Consider the following 23824-nt stretch of genomic DNA (forward strand, 5'->3'; position numbering starts at 1 on the left):
ACAACTCACTCCGGAGATGTTGGTGCTGCAATCTTGCATTAGTATATGAAAATGTAGAAAAAGCTGGGCCTTCTTAATTAAAATATTACATTTCTTTGTGTGTGTGTGTGTATGTGTGGATAAGAGTAAGAGGCCACTCTAATTGCTAGTGTTTTGCAACATGAACTCACGTTTAAAAATATTTTCTATGGATAATGCAAAGCAGAAAATGATCTTCTTCCTAACAGTTTGTAGTTCCAAGGAAAAGGAATTTTAAAAATGCAATTAGGTTTACAATAAGGAATTTGACATGTTACATAGACTTATCTTTTTTCTATGGTAAACAGAATTAGGGCTTTGTATTTGCAACATCTATTTGCCTAGAAAAAATAGGCATGTTATATAATACTGTAACTGTATCCTTTGGAAAGCAAAATATTTCTGTTGATCCACATATACACCTTTCCTCGTCTCTCTTTAAAACTATGATAGATCCACCACAACTCAAAAACTAGAAGAAATTATGGAACTTTTCATATGATTTTATTACCTGCAGAGAAAGTTGAATGAATATTTTTGACTAATGGGATTTGTAAGGGCTGAAGATGGCAAGGTGAGGATTCAGAGCAGAGAAAGCCTTTGTATAACATTGGTCAGTTCCACTATAATCTCATAGTTGGGGGAAAAGCAATTAATAATCAACTCACAGGAAACAATTGGAAACAAGTCGAAAGTTGGGACTATTGGGTTTGCAGCGAGCGAATTCTCCGCACATATATGGATTGTTTACTTGCAATAAAACAGTATATCTAACAGTGTCTAAACTTCTGATAGCAAATTTTTGAATACGAGGCCAAGCTTCTAGAAAAACAGTGATTAATAGCCACGTCTGGCCCAAAATCTCATACAAATATTGTTCAAATTTAGTACAAATTTAGTACACCCAGTTAAATCTAATACTTGATGATGAATTTCAGATGTATATGTCCTTAGCAAAGAATCTCACATGCACATACAAAATAAATTGGACAAATCATTCCAAAGCAAAAAATATATACTTTAATTTTCACCAAACAGAATAAGTTGTTATTTTAAGTCTTCAGGTAGAGTTGTATTTCTGGCTTTGGGAATGGGGATAAATTAAAAAAAAATGGGATCCAGCCATAATAGAATTTCTTTTTTAAAATCCAAATATATACATACTGAGCAAGTGTCCAACGTGGCTGTGTTGACTGTCACTTAAGGGCTGAGATGCTGCACACTGGACTTACAGTGAAGCTACAGGACATGTTCTCCTGTCTTACATGGATGAGTATAGCTATTAGATGAAATGTATTGACTCAGTAACCTTGGATTGGGACCTTAACTCTACAGTGTCTACCTTTTATTAACAAGTAAAAGTAGGGAGAGGTGTTTTTTTAAGTAAACAAAAGCCAGCTTTTGTAAATTCTCACATCACAATGATCCAAGAAACACTTTAAAAAAAGTAGTACAAATAATAAGGTTAGAGGAGGGTCACCCACTCCTCTGATATTAGCAGACTGTTTTGGCTGAGCTTGGCAAAGGATTAGAAAGACTGAATACTTTTATAATATTTGTGTCATTTCCTCTTAAGTGCTTTGTATCTTTATGGACCATCAAGACGAATCAGACTGAGACAGATAGACAGTCCAAAGAGACATTCCATTTTGCTGAATTAGTTCCTGATGAATATGAAATCAAAATGTTATTTATGTAATCATTATATTTATCCCACCCTAGAATGTATTTGGCAATTTGCTCACTAGTGACTTATAGCATTTTATTCATGATTTGTTGCACCAGGAATGCTATAAATCTGCAGGGAGGAAATAGTTTATTTCACTTTTATCACAATCCATACTATCAGTGTGGATTGTGATAAATTCCATTCAAAATACAATCTGCCAAAAATGAGTTCCAGGTTGCAGATAGGAATCAGACATTTGAAAGCTGACCATGAAAGCTGACATTTGAAAGCTGAAAAGGTATAGGGTTTCCTGCCTAGGCAGGGGATTGGACTAGAAGACCTCCAAGGTCCCTTCCAACTCTGCTATTGTATTGTATTGTATTGTATGCTAGTAATTTGTTTAAATTTTATAATGCCAGATCTACTCAGTGACTCAAAGTAACCATCCTCAGGCTGGTGAGACCTCGCCAAAACGTTGCCAAGACAATCTCAATCTTACACGTGCCTTAACTAAGGTGGCAGATGGTAAGTCATACAGTATTTTAATTTAGCAGTATAGGGAGGTCCACTGGTTGTCTGTTTCTGAAGTTCAGTCATTGATATGATTCTTTAAAAATGTTGTAAAGACTTTCATAGCCCTTTAGACAGGGGTAGCATTTTTCACCCTGGGGCCCCACAATGAGCTGGTGATGTCACCAGATTTTTTCAGAGGGATGAGGAATTATTTTTCCTATAAGAATGGAGGAAAATTATATATATATTGTGCAGGACAGACGAGGGGGTGGAGTGAGATTAATTCTCTGTTACAGCCAATTTCATTTCATTGCTTGCTGCTCTTAAATGAGAACCTCCATGCTAAGACATCCTCCATTCCAATATACAGGTAATTATTCAGATTTTAAAGACACACTTTGTCTTCCTATTAAGGAAATATGATATATCTGAACCACAAAATCCAGAACCTATCAGTGCAGAATCAGCCTGCGGTATGAGGTACCTTAAAGCCATAATGGATATGATACTGCTGGCCAATGCAGATATACTATCCTTATCACTTGTTCATCTGTGGTGTTACCAATTATAATGATGTAGACTTGTGAACTATATGTTTGTTTGCTAACTTAGCCATTCATGGGATGGGACCATAAAGAGCTTTGTTTTTGTCACAGATGCGTGGGTTGAATAAATGAGATAATTTATGTGTGTCCTTAGAAAAGCGTTTAACTTAATCTTCTACCGTGTGATACGCTTGGGTCAGCAAAGATTTGTTTTCGGGTAAATGCCACTTCCTGTTACTCCTCTTCCTCTGTTTCCTCCTCTGAGTGATCCTCATTTCTTAAGGGGTCGCTGAATTCAAAATTTCCTTCAATGTCCAGCACTTGCAGATGCTTCAGTCTTTGGAAAGTGCTCTCTTTCACAGCATTGAATGCAATCTTGTTAAACCTTGAAAGGTAAAGGAAAGAAAATGAATAGAATTGCCTCCCAATCCTTTATTGCAATGTCCTTCCTTGTCCTATAAACTCTATACTAAGAGGAGGATACCACAAAGTGGCTTTTTATAAAAAAAAAAAAGGTTAGTCGGTTTCTCTCCACTTTCTGCTCACATTTCAGTATTTGGTTTCATCTCCACCCATTCTACGTTTCTTCAGTCTTACAACTGATGTCTTACAAATTCAGGAGCTTTCTATATGCATAAAATTAGAAAGATCTAGATCAGGGGTGTCCAAACTTGGCAACTTTAAGACTTGTGGACTTCAACTCGCTAGCTGGGGAATTCTGGGAGTTGAAGTCCACAAGTCTTAAAGTTGCCAAGTTTGGACACCCCTGATCTAGATACAGGTAATTCTCAACTGATGATCACAATTGAGCCCAAAATATCGTTTGTTAAATGAATGTTTGTGAACTGAATTTTGTCCTATTTTATGGTGTTTCTTGACAGAGTTGTTAAGTGAATCACTGCAGTTGTTAAGTGAATCTGATTTCCCCATTGGCTTTGCTTGTCAGAAAGTTGAAAAGGTGACTGACAATATAATTCCAGGACACTGCAACGGTCATAAATATGAGTCAGTTGCCAAGTGTTTGAATGTTGATCATATGACCACAGAGATTTTTCACAATGCTCTGAAAAACAATAATCATAAGTCACTTTTTTCAGTGACTTCAAATAGTCACTAAACGAACTGTTGTAAGTTGAGGACTACCTATACTGTATCTGACAAGGATTTATAAGCACAATGAATGCACAATGTCTTGTCCATAAACAATTAGTGCACAGAATGAAACATGCTTGAAGTACAATATAGAGTTCATACATAAAGGAAAATCTATTTTTTATATTTGCGAAGCCATTAATATTTTTTCTGAGAGTCTTTTTCCTGGCTACACACCTGAGATAAATTCCCTTGATATTGGGGGTGGAATCAAAGGCATCTCCTGGCACAATGCTGATCTTGTTGCTCTGGAGATAGAGATACTCTAGAGTTTCTGGTAAGCCAGATGGAATCAAAGTCAGTTGATTGGCAGCCATGTCCAGTATCTGGAAAAAGAGCCACAAGACAATAATTTAAATAATTAACAAAAGTCATTCTGATTTACTTGAAAAGAGTAAATTACTATAAATCCCACATCCTATAATTCACTCAGATCTGTATATTGTAGGTTTACTCTACACACCAGTGAGATACCCACACATTACTGTAAGCATCAGTGCCCAATAGCTGAGTGCAAGCTCTCATCTCTTCCCAGCAAATCCAATATTATTACCTTTGTCACTATATTTCTCATCCTCTCTCCTTCACAGTCACACGGACACACCATCGCTTTCGATATTCCACAATTTCATTTGTCTGTTCTGCAGTGTTATGTTTAACCCTTTTCTTCATTCACTTCTTTCATCCTGGTCAGCTAACATATTAGCAAAAAGGAATCCCAGTTCTTTCACATATACGTTGATTGAAATACCACTATGGAAATGAGCTGAATCTGGATGCAAGGTAAGCTGTACCCTTCCCTTCCTTTGGAGTTGGCGTTAACTTTTATTTTCTGCCTTCTGCGCCGAAGCGCGCATGAAGCAAACCGGTTGTTTAGCCAGTAGGAACCCACCCCTGGTGATTACATAACCTCTAAGTCATTAAACAGTGCATTGCAATTAAAAACTGTTGCATTTTTTTCCTGATCAAGAGTCAAAGGCACTTTAACAAGGACTTTAGAAATGCATAGTAGGGCATGTTAATTCCATGGTTAGATATAGAAATGTCTTTGATTCCTTAATATTCCACCCATCTCAATATATCTGTTGTTTTTTTATTCCTCCTCTCCCTTTTGCTTGTCCATACTGCCTACAGAACTTCAGATTCTATGATAAACTAGCATCATTTTTTTTTCATATTGTGTGGTTTGCATCATTTTTTCATTTTATATTTATTCTAGCTGTGGTTTTCTCTGAACACGCACCTTAATTCCCCCCCCCCCCCATAGATCTGCCTATTTGAAAGAGTTATATACTATTTTTAATATCGTTTATATGCATCTCTAGGTCTCTAGATCTCTGTCTGTTTGTACCTTAAGACTGGTGAGATCCCTCCATGATCCACTGTGAATTAAATTGTTTTTCAATTTGTTGGCGCTGAGATAAAGCTCCTGTAGCTTTGACATTCCAGAGAGTGTGCGTTTGGGAATGGAACTGATCAAATTCATTTTCAACTTGAGGCTTTGCAAATTCTTGGGGAAGCCATGAGGCATGGTGCGGAGTTTGTTGCCAGAAAGATCTAACGACTTCAGTAGCTTCAGTTTACGGAAAGACTCCCGATGAATCTGTGAGCTGGTGATCTTATTGTAGCTCAGGTTTAGTTCTTCCATGAAATAAGTGGTGGCAAAATCTTCCCTGCCAATTCCTGAAATCTGATTGTAGAGAATCATAAGAGTTTTTACACGTCTGGGCAGCCCACTGGGGATTGTTTCCAGCAGGTTGTTATATAAATGAACAGTGTGCAATTTCTTCAGGCCGTGAAAAGCCAGTGGATGGATCTCTCGGGCCTTGAGTTTGTTATTGTGAAGCAGAAGATATTCCAAGTTTTTGATTTGGGTCAGGACATCATTGCCAATTGATCTTATTGCATTCTTCTCTAAGTGGAGAAGGACAATGTTTCGAGGCAAACCGAGTGGAATCTGGGAAAGATTATTGCTAGACAAATCCAGGTACTCGAGGCTTGAGAGTTTCCTGAGGGGCGGAAAAAGGGAATTCCTTTTAAGTGTTTAAGCAGCCAAACACACAGTGTTAGTAGAGGGGAAATGAACCTCTGTTCCTCATTACTATAGCAATTGGGATAACTATACCTGCAACTCTGCCAGACTTTTTTCCCACATGTACATAAAAACTGTTGCTACCTATAACAGTTCATGATTAATAAACCCCTGTTCAAGAATCCACATATAGTGATTGCCCCTTTAAAGCCACACAAACAGTGAGTGGTTAAAAAAAAAAGTCGAACCTGGCAGCCATGACAGTGTGATCAAAACTCCTGGGTCACACCATTATGGTGTTCAGCTTGAATTTTTTTGACTGCACTTTGCAGACACTTGGAGAAACCTCCCCTTGTAAGTGTTTTGACCTAGACTTCCCCAAAAACACGAAACAGATTCCTGGTCCTGACAAAACCCCTTTTATTACACAGATGTGAATTTCTCTCACCCACATTTAGCAAAGGCCTGGTAAACAGTCTTTCAAAGGTGAAGTTATGACCACAGACCTTATCTAGCTTGGAAAGCTGCCATGTAAATATTTTCCAAATGTAGTGCTGTGCAAGGAAAGACTTGGCACAGAGTCTCTGAGATTCATGGACAGATCTTCACACTCCTGAAATGAACTAACGAACTAACAAATTGTTTCCTGCAAAAGCCCACTCCCCTTTCACTCCTCTTTTATTTCCTATGAGAGGGGCCATTCACCGTCCACCTGCGGCTTTACTTCCAAGTTGATCCTGATTTCTTAGCTGTTCTTTTCTTCTGGCAGCTCTGCGCATGTGCACACTGGGAACAGGCTCCAGATGTTCCTCTGCCTCACTGCTATGTAGCTCAGAAGGCAGCTGAGAGCTGCCAGATGGCCTTGGCCCCATCTCTGCCTCTGACAGAGAGCCCTCATCTGAGTCTTCCTTAGCCTCCAGGACTGGCCCATGTTCCTCCCCAACCTCTGCACTGTCTAACTCTGCTGCTAGCTCCGCTGGCTGCTGGTGGGCCACAACAGTAAACTGCCTTTTTAATCTCCTGAAAAACAAGATAAACATTTAACTAAGCTTGTCAAAAACTAAATCAACTCCAGTTTCCAGTTTGGTATCTTAATCAAAGGATGAGACAAAAAAGGAGTCAAAAATAGTTAATTATGTCTTACAATCAAATAAAATAAATATGGATTCCTACCCTTTAACAGTTGAGTATGTTTAGAAGAGGAGTCCCATGGTTGTTTGGAACCAAAGTAACCCAGCTGCTATTATCTACTAAAGGTGCATCCATTAAAAACTAACAAACTCACCAAAAGGTTTCATTGTCCATCCCCTCATTGTTTAATTTATTGTTCTGCAAATATAATTCTCGAAGATCTGACAGCTCATTGAAAGCTCCTACAGGAATCTTCTCCAATTTGTTATTCTGTCCAGAGACAAAGGGAACAAAGTGTGAGCCTCTTCACTGAAACTTCAGTCCTCAGAGTATAAGAGGGATATTCTAAGGTGGTTGCGGTGTCAGGAAGAGGTCAGAGAAAAAGCCAAATGTGACCTTAAGCCTTAAGGCAATGTTCCCCATTTGGGTGACCTTCGATGAACATAAGAAGACAATGTCCAGAATTTCCTGCCAGATTTCTTCTGTTCTTGAGCTTCTACTATAGAATATCATTCTCAGGAGTATCAGCAGGAAGAAAATCAAAGTCTGATTCACTTCCAGAGGTTTGATTGGCATTGTGCTGGTATAGTTTGGCTACCGGCTGAAATGCAACTTTGATATTGCCACTACTTTTTAAAGACTCTATCGGGCGGTTTTCTTTTTTAATTTTTTTATGGAGTTCTTGAGCAGACAATATGATCCATAAATGCAATAGCTAAGCAGTCAATGTATTCAATAATTCAAATGAATAAGCTTTATAAAGGCTGAGTTTCTGACATGCAATGGAACTGATATTCTACCTTAAGGTGTAGCTTATACAATGCTCGTGGTAGATTCCTTGGAACATATTTTAAGAAGTTGCTGGACATGATCAAGATTTCCACATTGTCAGAACCGTTGAACAAGTTTTCTGGTAGTCCGGCATCATCAAGCTTATTGTTGTGAAGGTAGACTGACCTAAAAGAAGAAAAAAGATGGTGGTTGGAGAAGAGAGGGAGACAGAGATAAACAGAGACAAGGCTAAGACTCTTACTGCTTGATTGCTATCTCACAAAGTTTCCTGAAAATGATAATTCTCTTATATCAACTACTCAGTCTAGTTATGTCAGCAGCTATCCACAGTCTTCCCGCCAGATAACTGGAACTGCAGGAACTGGGTATGTTTAGCTTAAGAGAAAGAAGGACTAGGGGAGACATGATAGCAGTGTTCCAATATCTCAGGGGTTGCCACAAAGAAGAGGGAGTCAAACTATTTTCCAAGGCACCTGAGGGTAGAACAAGAAGCAATGGGTGGAAACTAATCAAGGAGAGAAACAACTTAGAACTGAGGGGAAATTTCCTGACAGTTAGAACAATTAATCAGTGGAACAGCTTGCCTCCAGAAGTTGTGAATGCCCCAACACTGGAAGTCTTTAAGAAGATGTTGGATAGCCATTTGTCCGAAACGGTATAGGGTTTCCTGCCTAGGCAGGGGGTTGGACTAGAAGACCTCCAAGGTCCCTTCCAACTCTACTATTGTATTGTATTGTATTGTATATAATTTAATACAACTCTATCATGTGCCCACTTACCTCTTTTAGAACTAAAGTACTCCAATTTTTTGCAATGTTTCTTCATAGGGAACTTGCTATCGAATCAGTTCAGCTGTCTTTTGCTTCACTTTTTCTAACTCTAGTCTAAGGGCCTCTCCTTATTTGTCCTAACCTTGGAACCAACATATCCTGGCAACCCTTTTCCTCTCTGCTTTCTGTTGATACTGTTTTCCTTGCATCTCTACCCAGGAGTGAGACGACAGCCTGATGTTGTCCTTAACTGTACTGTGGTTGAAATAGCATTTCTCCCTTACTCCATCAAGGATACCCTCCAACTTGATAAAAACTATTTGGAGTTTTTCACCCTTGAGCTTCAGCCACAGAAAGGATCCTGAAAAGAACTGAATTAGCCCTAATCAGAAACGAACTCTACAGGAAAAGATTCCTACTAGACCAAACCAACCGAGACCTACTCACTCTTCACCTCAAACTCAGCAACAAAATCCACCCAGCACTCTGGGACAAATCCAATCTTCCAGAGTCGACTCATAGGGCCCCTTGCTGTCGGAGTCTGTTTCCAGTTCCAACGGCTCCTCCATGTGTATGTGTATATGTATGTGTATGTATATACATATAATCATGCACATGTACATGCATCTATATCTATATCTATATCATCTATATCTATATTATCTATATCTATATCTATATCTATATCATGGCTGTCTGTCTGTCTGTCTGTCTGTCTGTCTGTCTATCTACAGTATCTATCTATCTATCTATCTATCTATCTATCATCTATCTATCTATCTATCTATCTATCTATCTATCTATCTATCTATCTATCTATCTATCTATCTATCTATCTATCTATATCTATCTATATTGTCAACCCCATTCAAAATCACACAATAGTTTAAAGGCATGAAAAATGTCTGACTCCTCATTTAATTTATTCTTCCATCCAATTTGTAGTGGCATATTTATATAAGAAACCCAAATATACAGCAAATCTCCAAGCTCTCCCTTCTAAGCGAATCCAATATCCACTCAGAGTCACCTGAAGCATGGGTAGCAAATAAATTTGATAAATAAATAAAACATGAATAAATAAAGTGTTCCTAGAATTTCTCACCTCCCAGAGAAATAGAGTGCATGCAATGATTTATCTTTCTTCTTTGACCTGCCTTATTCTTGCTATTGAAATATGTGCTTTAATAAAAAAGCTACAAGAAAAAAAATAGCATCCCATGTGCATAATAAATCTCAGAACTAACAACGTTTTAATTAACAGGCCTGTTTTCTGAGAGATTTTCTAGTGCAGTTGCAATCTGCATGCAAGCAAGCAACATCCAGTCAAGATGCTAACATAGATTTGTTTGTTTGAATCTCTTCCTCTGAAAGAAATATATTCTTACAAACATTCATTGTATGGCTTTACATGCTGCTTCTGCTGTTGCTGTTGGTGTTGCTGATGATGATTCTTCTGTTGCAGAAACAGAGTCGATTAAACCCACTTCTCCCCCCCCCCCCTCAAGACCTCTTTTTTTACCTCAGGTTTGGTTTTTGTCCAAAAGTCAGATCATAAATTTTGGTGAGATTATTGGCGGCAAAATCCACACTGATCAAAGCCTGTGGAAGGAACTTTGGAGCCATTGTGAGCTGGAAAAGGAGAGACAAGGCCAAAGAAGGAAATAATTGTTAGAGATATAAAGGCTTCGAGTACACTCATCCTTGAGTTTTCCTCAGAACATTAAATGGCTATTTGTTCCAGTGAGGAAAGGTCTTATGACAGATACCATAAAATTGCTTCAGATCTCTCAGGATCAAGGATTTCTACCTTTCTCTCTAATACTAATAAATAACAGTGTGGAATTCATTTAAGCTTTCACTTGGAAAGCCATGCTTATTGGACTCAACAGATATATAGGAAGCACAGATTGAAAGAACAAATATATTTTGCACAGTTTGTGTGTCCTTCCAGAAATAGTTGAGTCTTCTTTCTTGGGCAAGTCCCAACAAAACCAAGAGCTTGGGAACAAATCCTCCTAAACATTAATTCCACAATCCCCAGCAGAATGCAATATAAATAGGCCATATTTTTTTTTTTGCAGAAGACTGTTTTTCTGGTTACCTTTGAGAACCACTGAGGTGTTTCTGACTCTGTTGTAACCCTGTGGAGATGTAATGGGGAAACTATGCTGACTATTTAACCTTTATTTGGGGCACATTGTGCACTGGACATTGGATGGGGGGGACAAAAATAATAAAAGAAATGCATTACATATACAGAATGGCCTTCTGGTATTATTTTGCTTGCCAAGATCTATTTAAAAGAAAAAAGAAAAAAAGGTTCCTGTAATATGGTTTTGTTGCAAGATTCCCAAGGTCAGCTGGCTGATTTTAAATTGGTAACCATTTACATAGTATTTCATAGGGAAATATTATTTAATTAACTTCAAAATGCACCCAACAATTACCGCAGATTGAAGGAGTGCGATAATTGATGGAAATAAAATTAGGAAATGGAAAGTGTGTGTGTTTGTGTGTGTGTGAGAGAGAGAAAGGGAGGGAGGGAGGGAAGGGTAGGTAGGTTTAGAATTCTATTTGGGAGAATTTCACCCACCAACATTTTGCTGCCAGCTCTACCTCAATCAGAGAATCCCCTACCTGAAGAGGCATCAATTTTGGAATCCAAATTAATTTGTTTTACTTGTTAATAGGTTTTTTTCCTTATGTAGTAGATAAATGTCAGGCCAAATGGCTTGGTCATCAGTGTTCACAAGATGGAAGAAATATTATTTTTGAAATATATTTATCAGTATTCAACTAGGGGAAACATTTTATGTTTGTTTTGGGTTTTTTGTTTTTATGCACATTTTTTCTTTGTGTAGTCTTGGGTTTTGCTTTTGCATTTTGCATTTTAATGTTTTGAATAAAAATTAAGAAAAATATGCAAACTGGAAGAGGTGCAAGAAAAGGCAATGAGGGGAGCACTACAATCAAGTCATGTGGACTGAGAGATTCATTCCACATTATCATCCAAGTTATTCATGAAAATTTTGAAAAGTACTACCGGTACTTGTAAATATCTCTATTCACCACTGCTACATTTTCTTTGATATGTCTAAGATTCCTGAGCTTTTTAACTTCAATCTAAATGTTTTTATTTTACTGTGACACCTAAATGCACATTGTTAGAAAGCCTTATCTGTGGTTTTATAACCAGGGCTAGGCATGTAATGATTCACTGGGGAGAGAAATAACTCCAAACCTTTTCCTATTGTTCTGCTGGAGATGAATTTCAGTTAAAGCCTGAAAATATATTTCAGTCTTTTGGTCCGGAATATTTTTTGTGGGTCTCTGACATTTCATTCTTTTTTAAGCAGGTTTGCTTTTATTATTTGGATGCAGTTTTCTTTTGCAGCACCAACGGCACCAGGAAAAACCAATGATAGCTATTCTATCTCATAGGGGGGAAAATTGGACACAAAAGTTCTGGAATATTAGTCATAGCCTGGCTTGGATTTAGCTTTTATGAAGCCCTTTTCACTGCCAAAAGTGTTACATGGAAAATTGTTGTAAATGAAGAAAAGGACACGATGTTACTGGATAAGCAGTTTGGTACAGCAACTCAACAATAACAGTGCACTTTGTCTGAAAAAAAAAACTGAGTTGCTGAACTGTCTCTTTATATGACAATGGCTATCCAAATTCTTAATTATTAGCTAACAGCAAGTACTATAGAGCAGTGGGGTTTCCAAAAAGTTATGGAGATTCATAACTGAACTCCAAAATTAAGAATGTCTCCTTCACTTATCACTGAGTTATTTACTGACCAAGCCAGTATATAAATCAATGAAATAACATTAACAAATAAAACAAAACTCTTGGGCTAGAATAAGGACGTTCGGCCAATGCAGAGCTCTAATGGAGACTGGTAGGAAATTAGCTAGTGAGTAACAAAGAACATGTTTAGTATATATTTATTGAGTGAGTCATAACACAAAAACCTAGTGCGAATGATAGAAAATTATAGAATATTAGAAATAGAATAATCATATTTTAGGCCCTGAGCTTTCAATGTGATGCTTGTTTTTCCACATTATTGTAATTAAATATTTTCTCTTCATAGAGCAGTTTTGTGGAGGTAACACTAGCCTTATGCTGCTGTAAGATCAAATCATATGATTCAAATATCTGTGTTTATATAACTTCATTTCTCAGACATTTCAAATAAGGAAATAGTTTTCTCCCCTCTCTTGAAATCCCCCAGAGAGAATTGTGGCTCCTTTTTACTGGATGCTTTCAGCAGAGGCTGAACAGCCATCTGCTGGAAATGCTTTTAATCAGATTCTTGCACTCAGGAAGGGGTTGGATTTAAATGTCTAAAATGGACCTGTTGATTATTTCTATGATGCTATCAAATTAATGGAATATTTTGTGGTCAAGGAACTTGGCAATACAAGCTATCTTCCAAAATTGCAACAATGGTTAGGTGATTGTTTGAATCCATTTAAATAATGATCTAACCCATTCTCTAATTTTCTAATGGTCTAATTCAAATTTATATATAACAAATCAATGAAGATCCTCAAAAACAGGAGGAACAATATTAAATACAATGACTTGCCCTCTGAAAGATAATATAAATTTCATCTCAATGTCACATACAGTACATTTAAAGAAAAGTGAAGATTTTAATAGAAGAAACTATTTGCCTTTTATTATATCCTCATGAATTTAGAGAACTATTTGAAGAAAAATCTGCAACTAATATGGTTCCTATAAGGAAAGCTACATACATTTTTACTGATAATATATAAAATTGTGGCTATGTTTGGGTTTGTTCTTTTATGTATAGGTAAATGTATATTTATCATTATGCAAATGTGTGTCACATAATCCCTTCAATCTCTTTATATTATTAATAATTTTCATAGCATTGTTATGTTGCCACTATTGACTAGCTCTCATCTAATACTGTGGTAGTTTCCCTTAATTCCTCAAACTTCAAACCCACAAAGTTTTACCTGCCATGGTATTATATTCCAGTTTACTTCCTTTTATTCTAACTGGGGAATATGGGAGTCACTGGGCTATATGTTGGAGGACACCAAATTGGGAGAAATAGCAACTCTTGAAACAATTGCTAACCTGGTTATTTGCAAGGTACAGGTAATTCAAATTCTCCAGCTGGTCAAATGTATTCTCTGGAAGCCCTTAAAAGAAGTATTTTGACAATTAATATCTCACTGGTTGTAACCACTGCAATTTTTACCTCATAAAATATTTTATGTGTGTTATAATATAGGTTGCTGCTGGTGTTATTTGAAAACTCCCCAAAATACAGATTCACATTTTTAAAAAGGTGATTTTAATTATAAACTTTAGGATCATCCAAGCAGATACTCCTGGTACGTTGACTATTTTGAACAGCAAATTCCTGCGTCAATTGATATTAGTGAGTTGTGTAGAAGTTTAGACTATTATCCTTTTTTTTTTTTTTTTTTTTTTCAAGAAGTTTTATTGGTTTTTTTAAAAACATTTATGCGGAAAAGGGTAAGTGGAATAGTTACAAATTTTGGCAGTTGCAAGTATGGCAGACGCCCCCTCCCTCCAGACTCCTAGGTTACATCAAAATATCAAACCTTATTACATAGTCATAAAAAAAATCAGCATATTAATTCTAGAAAAAATACTTTTCAATCAGTTTATATAATTATAATATATAGTCTAGTTGTAAATTCATTAATACTTTCGGTCTGTTTATAACATTGTGGTTTTCTTATTTATTTTTGTGATCTGAGCTTTCTTGGTGTTGCCCCTTCACCCCCCGCTGGCAGAGCTCCGGCCCCTCCCGTGTCCTGTATAACCGTTGTAGTGTCATCTGTTTTTTCTAGGTTCGCTTTGTTTTTTTCCATAAAGGCCTGTGCCTCTATGGGTGTGTTGATTCTGATTCTTGTCTCCTCCCAGAATATCAGCATACCTTCAGGCATCAACCATCTAAACCACACCCCCTTCTGGTATAATTTATTCGCCAATTGCGAATAACTTTTCCTTTTTTCCCTAATTTTTTTGGGAATCTGCTTTAGAATGGTTATCTCCCTATCGTGGTATGTCAGTGTTTGCCCCCTTTGTACACCCAGAATTTCATCTCTTGTGGTTTTCCTAAGAAATTTAATATGAACCTCCCTGGGTACATTATGTGTTCTGGCATATGCTGAATTCACTCTATAAGCTAGATCTATCTCCCATTCCATCTGCTGTTTATCTTTGTGTATGTAATCAGCTAGAATGTTAGTCATAATGTCCCTTATATTTTCCCCATCTGCTTCTATTACATTTTGAAATCTAAGATAAAAGGACATTCTTTCAAACTCTGCTTTCATTTGTTGGATGTCAAGTTCTTTGTTCCCCTTCTGTAAGGCCTCTACCCCCCCCCTCGCCTCCGCCACCCCACCCTCCACAAGGTCCAGTCTCTGTGAGTTCTTAAAGATTTGGGCTTGATTCTGTTTAATTTCATCTTTCATTTCCCTTAACTGTTTCTTAATTTCCTCCTGGCCTTGTAAAATTTGTTGAAGCATTTGTTGGAAGTCTATCTCTGTAGTCTTGGGTTGCATCAATTCTGATATCTTTAACTGTGTAGCTGGACTAGACGTTGCAGACGTTGGAGCAGAAGTAGCAAAGCCAGGCTTTCCAGGAGGTGGTCTTTTTGGAGACATGGTTTATGAAGCAAGGAGATCAGTCAAAGTAGAGACTGGGCAGCTGGAGAGGTAGAGCAGGCAGGCGAATTCAGAAGGCAGAGGATCCAAACAGATGGGGATTTCTTTAGTCACTCTAGCAGTAGATGAAAGTTTTTTTTCTCCAAAGAGTTCAGAAAGTAGCAATCCACAAGAAATTCCTCTGGGTGACTCGGAGACAAAGACCGGAAGCCTGAATTTTAAAGGTGGAGTCAGGTTTCACAGTTCATGAAGACAACGGAAGTGTGCCATCTTGCCCTGCCAGCTTTGGGCTCAGAGGCATAGTAAAATTTTTAAAAGTTCAAAAAGTTCTCAGTTCATCCATTAGTTCTGGAGCTAGGTCGAATGAAAATCACTTTTATAGGGGTGAGGCATCATTAGTTGGCTCTCCCCCCTCCTCCTCTCTGGGGATGGAAGGAAAGTCTTTTCAAGCCGCTTGTCCGAGGGAGGGGGGGAAATCCCCCTCCCTCTAGCCGCACCTCTAGCAGGGATCCGAAAATTTAACTTTTTAAAAGTGCTGAGAAGTTCATCAATTCAAAAGCGAAGGAATGCAGAAAGGAAGCCTCTCACCATACTGCCGCTGCTTCGTTCGGAAGTGTGTTCTCCGATCGGCATGGGGCGAGACGCGTGCGCACGCACGTCCTCCAAAACTGCTCCCCGATGCCTAGAACGAAGCGGAGGAGCCCCCGCCAGCCGCCGCCGACGCCAGGACCCTCCGCGAGCCGTTCCTTCGGCAAGACGCCCCTCCAAGGCGTCTTGTGCCCCCCCAGAAGCGGGGGAAGCCCACCGGGAGAGCTGGAGCAGGCAGCGATCTGCCTGTCGCCGTAGCCGCCGGAACCGGAAGGTACAGGTAATTCAAATTCTCCAGCTGGTCAAATGTATTCTCTGGAAGCCCTTAAAAGAAGTATTTTGACAATTAATATCTCACTGGTTGTAACCACTGCAATTTTTACCTCATAAAATATTTTATGTGTGTTATAATATAGGTTGCTGCTGGTGTTATTTGAAAACTCCCCAAAATACAGATTCACATTTTTAAAAAGGTGATTTTAATTATAAACTTTAGGATCATCCAAGCAGATACTCCTGGTACGTTGACTATTTTGAACAGCAAATTCCTGCGTCAATTGATATTAGTGAGTTGTGTAGAAGTTTAGACTATTATCCTGATTAGGATAATGGTAACCAGAGTCCTAGTCCTTATTTATCAACTATTGCCAAGACCTCACCAAGGGTTGGCTAAGCTCCTGTGACTCTACCAAGCACAGTATAAAGTTACTTTTTGTTCAGCAAATGTTCAAACTTACAGCAACAGTGAAAATAGAGATTTGTGACTGGTCCTTGAAATTGTGGCCATTACAGCCCCATAGTTAAGTGATTGCAATCTAAATGCTTGGCAGCTGGTGTGCCATTCTGACAATTGCAGCATCATGTGGACATATTATTGGCATTTGCAACCTTCATAACAAGCAATTAAAATCAATGGGGAATCCAGCAGGATGTCACAAGTCATGGTCATGTGACATTATGTTTGATGACCCACAGTTATTTACTTAATAACTGCAGCCAGAACAGATGGAATAAGCTGGTGTAGTTACATAACATCACACTTAACAACGGTACTGCTTAGCAACAGTGTTCCTGGTCCCTATTGTGGTTAATAAGTGAAGCTTACATGTATATCCAAACAGTTCAAATAGTATAGTTTGTTACAGAATAGGAACAGAGGATTATCAATCATTTAAAGGCAATCAAGATTAAAGATAAAAATCCCTGAGAGGAATTTTTGAAGTTATCTGCCTCACAATTAGATATATTAGAGCAGCAGACTGAGAATGTTAGATAGATACTGTTTTCCCAATTCTGATGAGATATTGTTTATTTAAAGCACAACATTTTCTTCCCATTTTGCATCTATACAGACGTGATTACTTTGCTAATTTTGTGCCAAGAATGGTTGGTTTTTTTTTTCTCTTTTAACCTCCCCCTCCCTTTTTCTGAAACACAAATAAGTCCTTAAGATTTAGAAAATGCATCCATTAAACTGATAGTTCAGACCACAGTAAAGCTCCTCAGGAACATAATCATTTGCCAGTGGGGGGGAGGGGAAACAGGGGCAGGATATGAAATATGGCCATTTTTCCCCTGTAATATTATCTTCGCTGGCTATTATATTTACTTTTAAGCTGTTTTGGATTTTCCAGCTTACCTTTGGATGTGAGTCTGTTGTTTTGTAAATTCAATGTTTCTAGCCAGGGGAGACGTGCAAGCTGTTCTGGGATGATTGTTTCTATCTGGTTGTTCTAAAAGAAAAGATGCATTAAAAATAAAAGTGATTAGACAAAAGCATTTGATCCCTAGTTAACTTCATTGCATAAGTTTTCTTTTGAAACAACAGGATCACCTGACTGGCAAAGAAACCACTCTTGAATGTGCTTATGCAGTAATACAAGTAGTCTTCAACTTATAATTCCTTTAGTGACTGTTCGAAGTTACAACGGCACTGGAAAAAGTGGCTTACGACCAGTTTTCACATTTACAACCGTTGCAGCATCTTCATAGTCACATGATCAAAATTTGGCCGCTTGGCAACTGGGATGTATTTATGACAGTTGCACTGCCTTGGGGTCTGTCATCACCATTTGTAACCTTCCCAGCCAACTTCCGACAAGCAAAGTCAATAAGTGGGAAAAGTCAGATTCACTTAATAACCCCAATTCACTTAATAATTGCAGTCATTAGCTTAACACAGGGGTGTCCAAACTTGGGAACTTTAAGACTTGTGGACTTCAACTCCCAGAATTACCCAGCCAGGCTGGCTGGGGAATTCTGGGAGTTGAAGTCCACAAGTCTTAAAGTTCCCAAGTTTGGACACCCCTGGCTTAACAAATGTGTCAGAAAGCATCATAAAATGGGGCAAAACTCTCTTAACAACTGCTTTGCTTAACAATGGAAATGTTTAGTTCATCGTGGAGGGCATTTGTTCAATTTTGGCTGTGTCTACGGTAGGCCTATTAAAATAGGGTCAGGACAGAAAGAATTCCTCTGAATCCACTCAAAAGCTTAGGCATAGCCATTAATTATGTTGGTATTGTTGTTATTCCTAGTGATTTGCAGCACTTTGGATAGGAAGGTTAGAAAAATGCTCCCTAACTCTGAAATTTTCCCCGGGATTGGGCAAGTGTTCTTCCACTCCAGCTTTTTGTGTAAATGATATGAAAGCAACCAGTATCTAAGATCAAAGTGTACTTCTCTAGGTAAATAGATTTTACGGGTAGTCCTTAACTTATGACCACAATAGAGCCCAAGATTTATGTTGCTAAGAGAAACATTTGTTAAGTGAGTTTTCCCCATTTTACAACTTTTCTTCCCACAGTTGTTAAGTGAATCACTATAGTTGTTAAATTAGTCAAACTGCTGTTAAGTGAATCTGGCTTCCCCGTTGACTTTGCTTGTCAAAAGGTTGCAAAAGGTAATCCCATGACCCCGGGACACTGCAATGGTCATAAATATGAGTTAATTGCTAAGCATCTGAATTTTGATCATATGACCATGGGCATGCTACAACGGTTGTAAGTGTGAAAACTAGTCATAAGTTACTTTTTTCACTGCTGTTGTAGCTGAGAATGGTCACTAAACAAACTGTTGTAAATCAAGGATTTACAGTAATTACAACTAGTCCTCTTTAGCCACTGCCTCATTAAGTGACCAATCCCAGTTATGACAGTGATGGAAAAGTAACTTTGCAATCAATCCTTGCATTTATGACCTTAGGAAGATAAAGCAAACAAAAAACTGAAATAAGATCATAAACACAATCACAATTTCCATTAGCGACTGAATTGTTGGTCCCAGTTGTGGTCATTAAACAAGGACTACCTCTAATGAATTCATGAGTGACCCAGTAATTGGTTTTTAAAAGTCAGTTACAAGTTTTGCAGTGAACAACTATTACAAAGTAATTAAGGGACAAGGGGGCTTGCCTCATCCAAGAGTTGTCAATCCTTGTTTAGTGTTCCTATACCTGTAAGGAAAGGTGGCTTGTCATTTCTGGGACATCCATGGGGAATTCTTTCAGTGAAAATCCACCACAATCCACAATTCCTTCTGAGGTGCATGTGCATTTTTTCGGACAATCTGGAGCCAAGGAAGTATCTTGATGATTGAGCAGCTCAGGAGAATGTTCTGGGAACTCGTTACTGTCTTCGTTGTTCTGGCCTTGAATCCTGCTGGAGTTAAGTACCAATAGCCACAGCACAGGAAACAGGAATAGGAACTTCAGGTACATTTCCACTGAAAGCAAGGAAATATTACAGTGTATTGGGGATCGCTGCTAGCTATTTTTCATAAATAGACACAGTCTTCTATAATGGCAAAACATAACACACACACACACACAAAAGCAGAAAACCAAGTGGGTAAACCTTATTTACTTTCAAGGTTCTGTAAGGGGACTACAAAATCTGTCAATCAAATTTAGAGCTTAACCTTTTCAAAATAGAAAAAAGAATATCTATCTTGTGGGCACCAATAAGCCTTTATAAAGCTCCTTTATGTTCTTTTGGCTCCTATTCCTAAACCCTTGATTTATTTCTTTTAGATTAATTTAATATTTTAAAACTATAAAGATGGCATCCTACAAAAGGAAGAATCGGCTTTTATTTACAACAGTGCATCTGGCTGTATATATCTCCATAGGTATTCTTAGAAAAATCATGGTAGGTTGTTATATCTAGAGTTTGCTTGGAAGTGGCACATCAACCCTGAAAAAATAATAGACTGATTATGGATCCATGGAACAATTTGACTAGGATATCAGCTGATACATGGTGTTTTGTGATTAATAATGATTAACATAGCAGCCATTGTATGATGAGTATTCACAACATAACCTAAACTTTTCAAATATGTCCATCGGCCCTGAAATCCTACTTCTGAAAGTATTGTAACAGAAGACCAATTGTTATTATCTTAGCATTTGTGTATACCAAGAAAAAAACTGCTGATGAAATTTTTCTTAATCTAACAGTACAAAGCTACAGTGGTTCATAACCAAATCTGTCAAGTCTTTCATACCTGATATGCTTTTAATAATCATTACTGAAGATTTTTAAATTTAATTAATTAATAATTAATTCTCTGCCTGTCTCTCAGGAGCTGTTCCCATTTTCCCATAACAACATTCCTGTGAGGTGGGGTACCTAAGAGAGTAATTGTCCCAAAGTCACCGATGAGTTTTGAAGGAGGAGGGTGGACTTGAACTCGGTCTCCCTAGTGTCAGTCCAACTCCAAGCCCCACAACATTTTTACCATTCTAATTACACTATGGCAGCCATTTTCCAAGTGGGCAAGCATTCAATCACTACCACTGTGACAACCAAAATGCCCATAATATGATTTCCACTATACCCACAACCCATTGTTTACTTATTTCATTCTAAAAGATAAAGGTTTGTCAATCTTGTCCAACTTTAGGGCACGGTACTCATCTCTGTTTCTTAGCCAAAGGAGCCAGTGTTGTCCGAAGACAATTTCCATGGTCATGTAGCCAGAATGGCTAGACACCAAAGGCACATGGAATGTTGTTACCTTCCCACCGAGTTGGTACCTATTAATCTACTTTCATTTGCATGCTTTTGAACTGCTCAACCTGGGGCAAAATAAAGGGAGCTTACTTATCCCATTGTATTTTGCTCGGGTGTACAACCCGGTCCGGATTGTCAGCTCTCCAGCTGACAAGCTCAACTTCTTTAACCCTGAACCATGGGGCCCCTACTTTCAGTCTAAGTGACTAGAATAGCTGCTCTCTAGGTCAACTACTTTAGTTTCAGATAGGGTTACATTCAGCCTTTTTACTCTTTCACAATGTGGAAGTTGTTATTGTTTATGTGTGCCATTTAAACAATAGTTATTTTAGAATATTGAATTATTGGACTCAGGAATGCTGATTCATGAATTCTGGGAGTTGAGACCACAGGTCATAAAGGGCCATAATTGGCCCCTTGATCTACATCAATATCCTATACTTAATAGTATTATTATGCACCTTATGTATACCAAATATGTATATTGCCTACATACATATTCATAGTAACCTTATAGAGCAGATTTTTCACTCCCAAGACTTAAGATCCAACAAACTGTTATATTAATAAAAGAATTGTTTGGCTCCTCTCCATTTTGTTGGTAATTTCTTTGGAGATGTTTTCTACCACACCACTTCTTTAACTTGACATTTTTCCCAGTGTTTAATTTTTCAGAGTATAACCACTAAGAACAAACCAAAGTGACAATTTTTCAAAAACAAAATGAGCCATTTAATTTACTATGTTGAAAGCCAGTTGGCAGGCTTAGATCTTTTCCTAATTGCCTTGTTGTAGGGCTTCCCACCCCTCTGAGTAGGCAAAAAACTAAATTACCATGATATTTGCTCTCCCCCTTGTTAATATCTAGTCTGCCTCTGTTGCCTGTTTTCAATCACTGCAGTCCCCTGACTTCCTTCCAAAGTAAGAAGTTAACTTAATAACTGAACATAAAATGACTTAACAAATAGTACACACCTTGAGGTTGCTCTTGGATGAAAACAGAATGTAGGAGAAAGTCTTACCCAACACTGGTTTAGCTAAGGATAACTGAAGTTTTCCTTGGGCTGGGGAAAAGATAAAAACCATCTCATGACAGGAAAATAAACATTAAAAAATAATTGTTCCAAAGGGCATGCTTGCAAATGAGCAAGTTCTAAAGTTCATAAATGTGTAATATTCTGTTTCAAACAGAATATTATTGCCTCAACCCATGCAAGCCTTTTAATATTTAAGTTTATGGTCCACATTAGTGAGTTTTCCCAGAGACCTCCATAGGGTTTAATTCTAACTTCAGTGTCAGAAATGGATCCAAGCTATTTGTTGTCCACACTCCAATTTCAATCATCAGATCTTAAATGACTTCCATTATCAATAAAATTTCTGGCATATTATACATCTTACTTAAAGGATGACAAGTAAGTTTGTTTTTCTTTGATCTCTGTCTCTCAAATATGCATGCACACAAACACACACACACACATCTTACACATGCACATATATACAGTTTGTATAAAGAACAAATACGTATGAATACACATCCTAAATACACACATGCACACATACACACACATAAATCAATATAAATGGATGCAGTATTGAAATGAAAAGTCACATGATAGGTTAACTAGATTTTTTAAAAACAACAAAATAAGAGCTGCTTGTTTAAGAGTATGTCTCCAGGCTTGCTCGCAAGGAGCAAAATCCCTATGCCTTTGGCATCAATCTTTCCCTCCTCTGAAGCAACAGCAGCTCAGATACCCCTGGGACATTCTTAGGATAAAGAAACATCTGTTAGGTTTCACCAAGCAGGTAATAGTATCAGGCAAGTTATTCCAATTCCTGTTTTAGTTCAAAGAAAATCTTGAGGTAATTTGCTTTTCGAAAACCTCAGTTTATATAAAGTGCCTTGTTCAAAGCTTGTCCTCGCTTCAAGCCTCTGCCAAGACCTCACCAAGGGTTGGCTAAGATCCTGTGACTCTACCAAGCACAGTATAAAGTTACTAATTTGACGGGTACAACTTTTTTTTTTCCAGGATCTAAAACAGAACCTCCACCAATCAAATCACAGAATCTCTGTATCACTGTCGCTAGGATCGATGTCTCTAGAGTGCTTGGGTATGCAAGGAATTGTTTGAAAGTGATCTCCTGGTGGTGGGGGAAGCAATTGGACATGCACCGAAAATAAAAAGTCAATGACTTTGGTAGCTTCAGGCCTCTTCTTTGCCCCATATTGTTTCCTGTATCCCTTGCTCAGCATTATTAGGTTATGCAGCTTTGGGTGTTCAGAATGATTTCCCAAAGATCCCCTGCCATTTACTATCTACAACAACCAGGCAACTAAAAAGTTAAAGTTCAGAAATATACTCACCTTAACTTTGTGGATAGTGATGGAAGTGTCTGGGGGAAAATGTCTCTCTGATCCCCCCCACCAAAGGCTCCGTTTGCTCATGCCATGGCAATTATACACACCCAGAGCCGAACACTTTCCCCCTTTCCCGAATCAGAGGCTTTCCAGATGTGATCAGCACAACTAGAAAGGAAGGGGGAGAGGGGGGGAAGAGAGAGAGAGAGAGGGAAAGCAACATCTCCACCAAAGAGAATTTCCTGTCCTTTTCTGTGCAGGAAGGAATTTTCCAAAGTCACCATATGGGAAAATGTAAGTGAACAGGCTGAAGAATGTGGGAGATAAAATATGAGAGAAATTCGTAGCTGTGATATGAATTCAGTGCCTTGCGCACTCCCATTTTTATCAGCAGAAGCTGTGGGAATAATAAGCAAAGTGAAAGAGAGAGCAGCCAATTTATCCTAGGCAGCCTAAAAAGTGAAGAAAAAAATTCTTAAAGCTTTGCCTTTTCCTAAAAGCATTGCCATTTGAATATTTTCTGATTTCTGCATCTCAAGCTT

The 23824-nt window shown here is 38.1% G+C and overlaps 1 protein-coding gene across 1 annotated transcript; it reads right to left on the reverse strand.

The window, feature by feature from the left end:
* Positions 1–524: 524 nt before the first annotated feature.
* PODN (podocan) lies at positions 525–23421 on the reverse strand. Its single transcript, XM_081946734.1, has 11 exons — positions 23289–23421; positions 21896–21984; positions 19360–19628; positions 17545–17638; positions 13750–13814; positions 10145–10254; positions 7861–8017; positions 7215–7330; positions 5249–5906; positions 4075–4223; positions 525–3130 (listed from the first exon to the last, which is right to left on the reverse strand). The coding sequence occupies exons 3-11, from the start codon at positions 19621–19623 to the stop codon at positions 2980–2982; spliced, it is 1764 nt and encodes a 587-aa protein (XP_081802860.1). The 5' UTR covers positions 19624–19628; positions 21896–21984; positions 23289–23421; the 3' UTR covers positions 525–2979.
* Positions 23422–23824: the final 403 nt, after the last annotated feature.

Source organism: Natrix helvetica, assembly GCF_964273705.1.
Source record: "Natrix helvetica genome assembly, chromosome: 3".
Taxonomy (NCBI): domain Eukaryota; kingdom Metazoa; phylum Chordata; class Lepidosauria; order Squamata; family Natricidae; genus Natrix; species Natrix helvetica.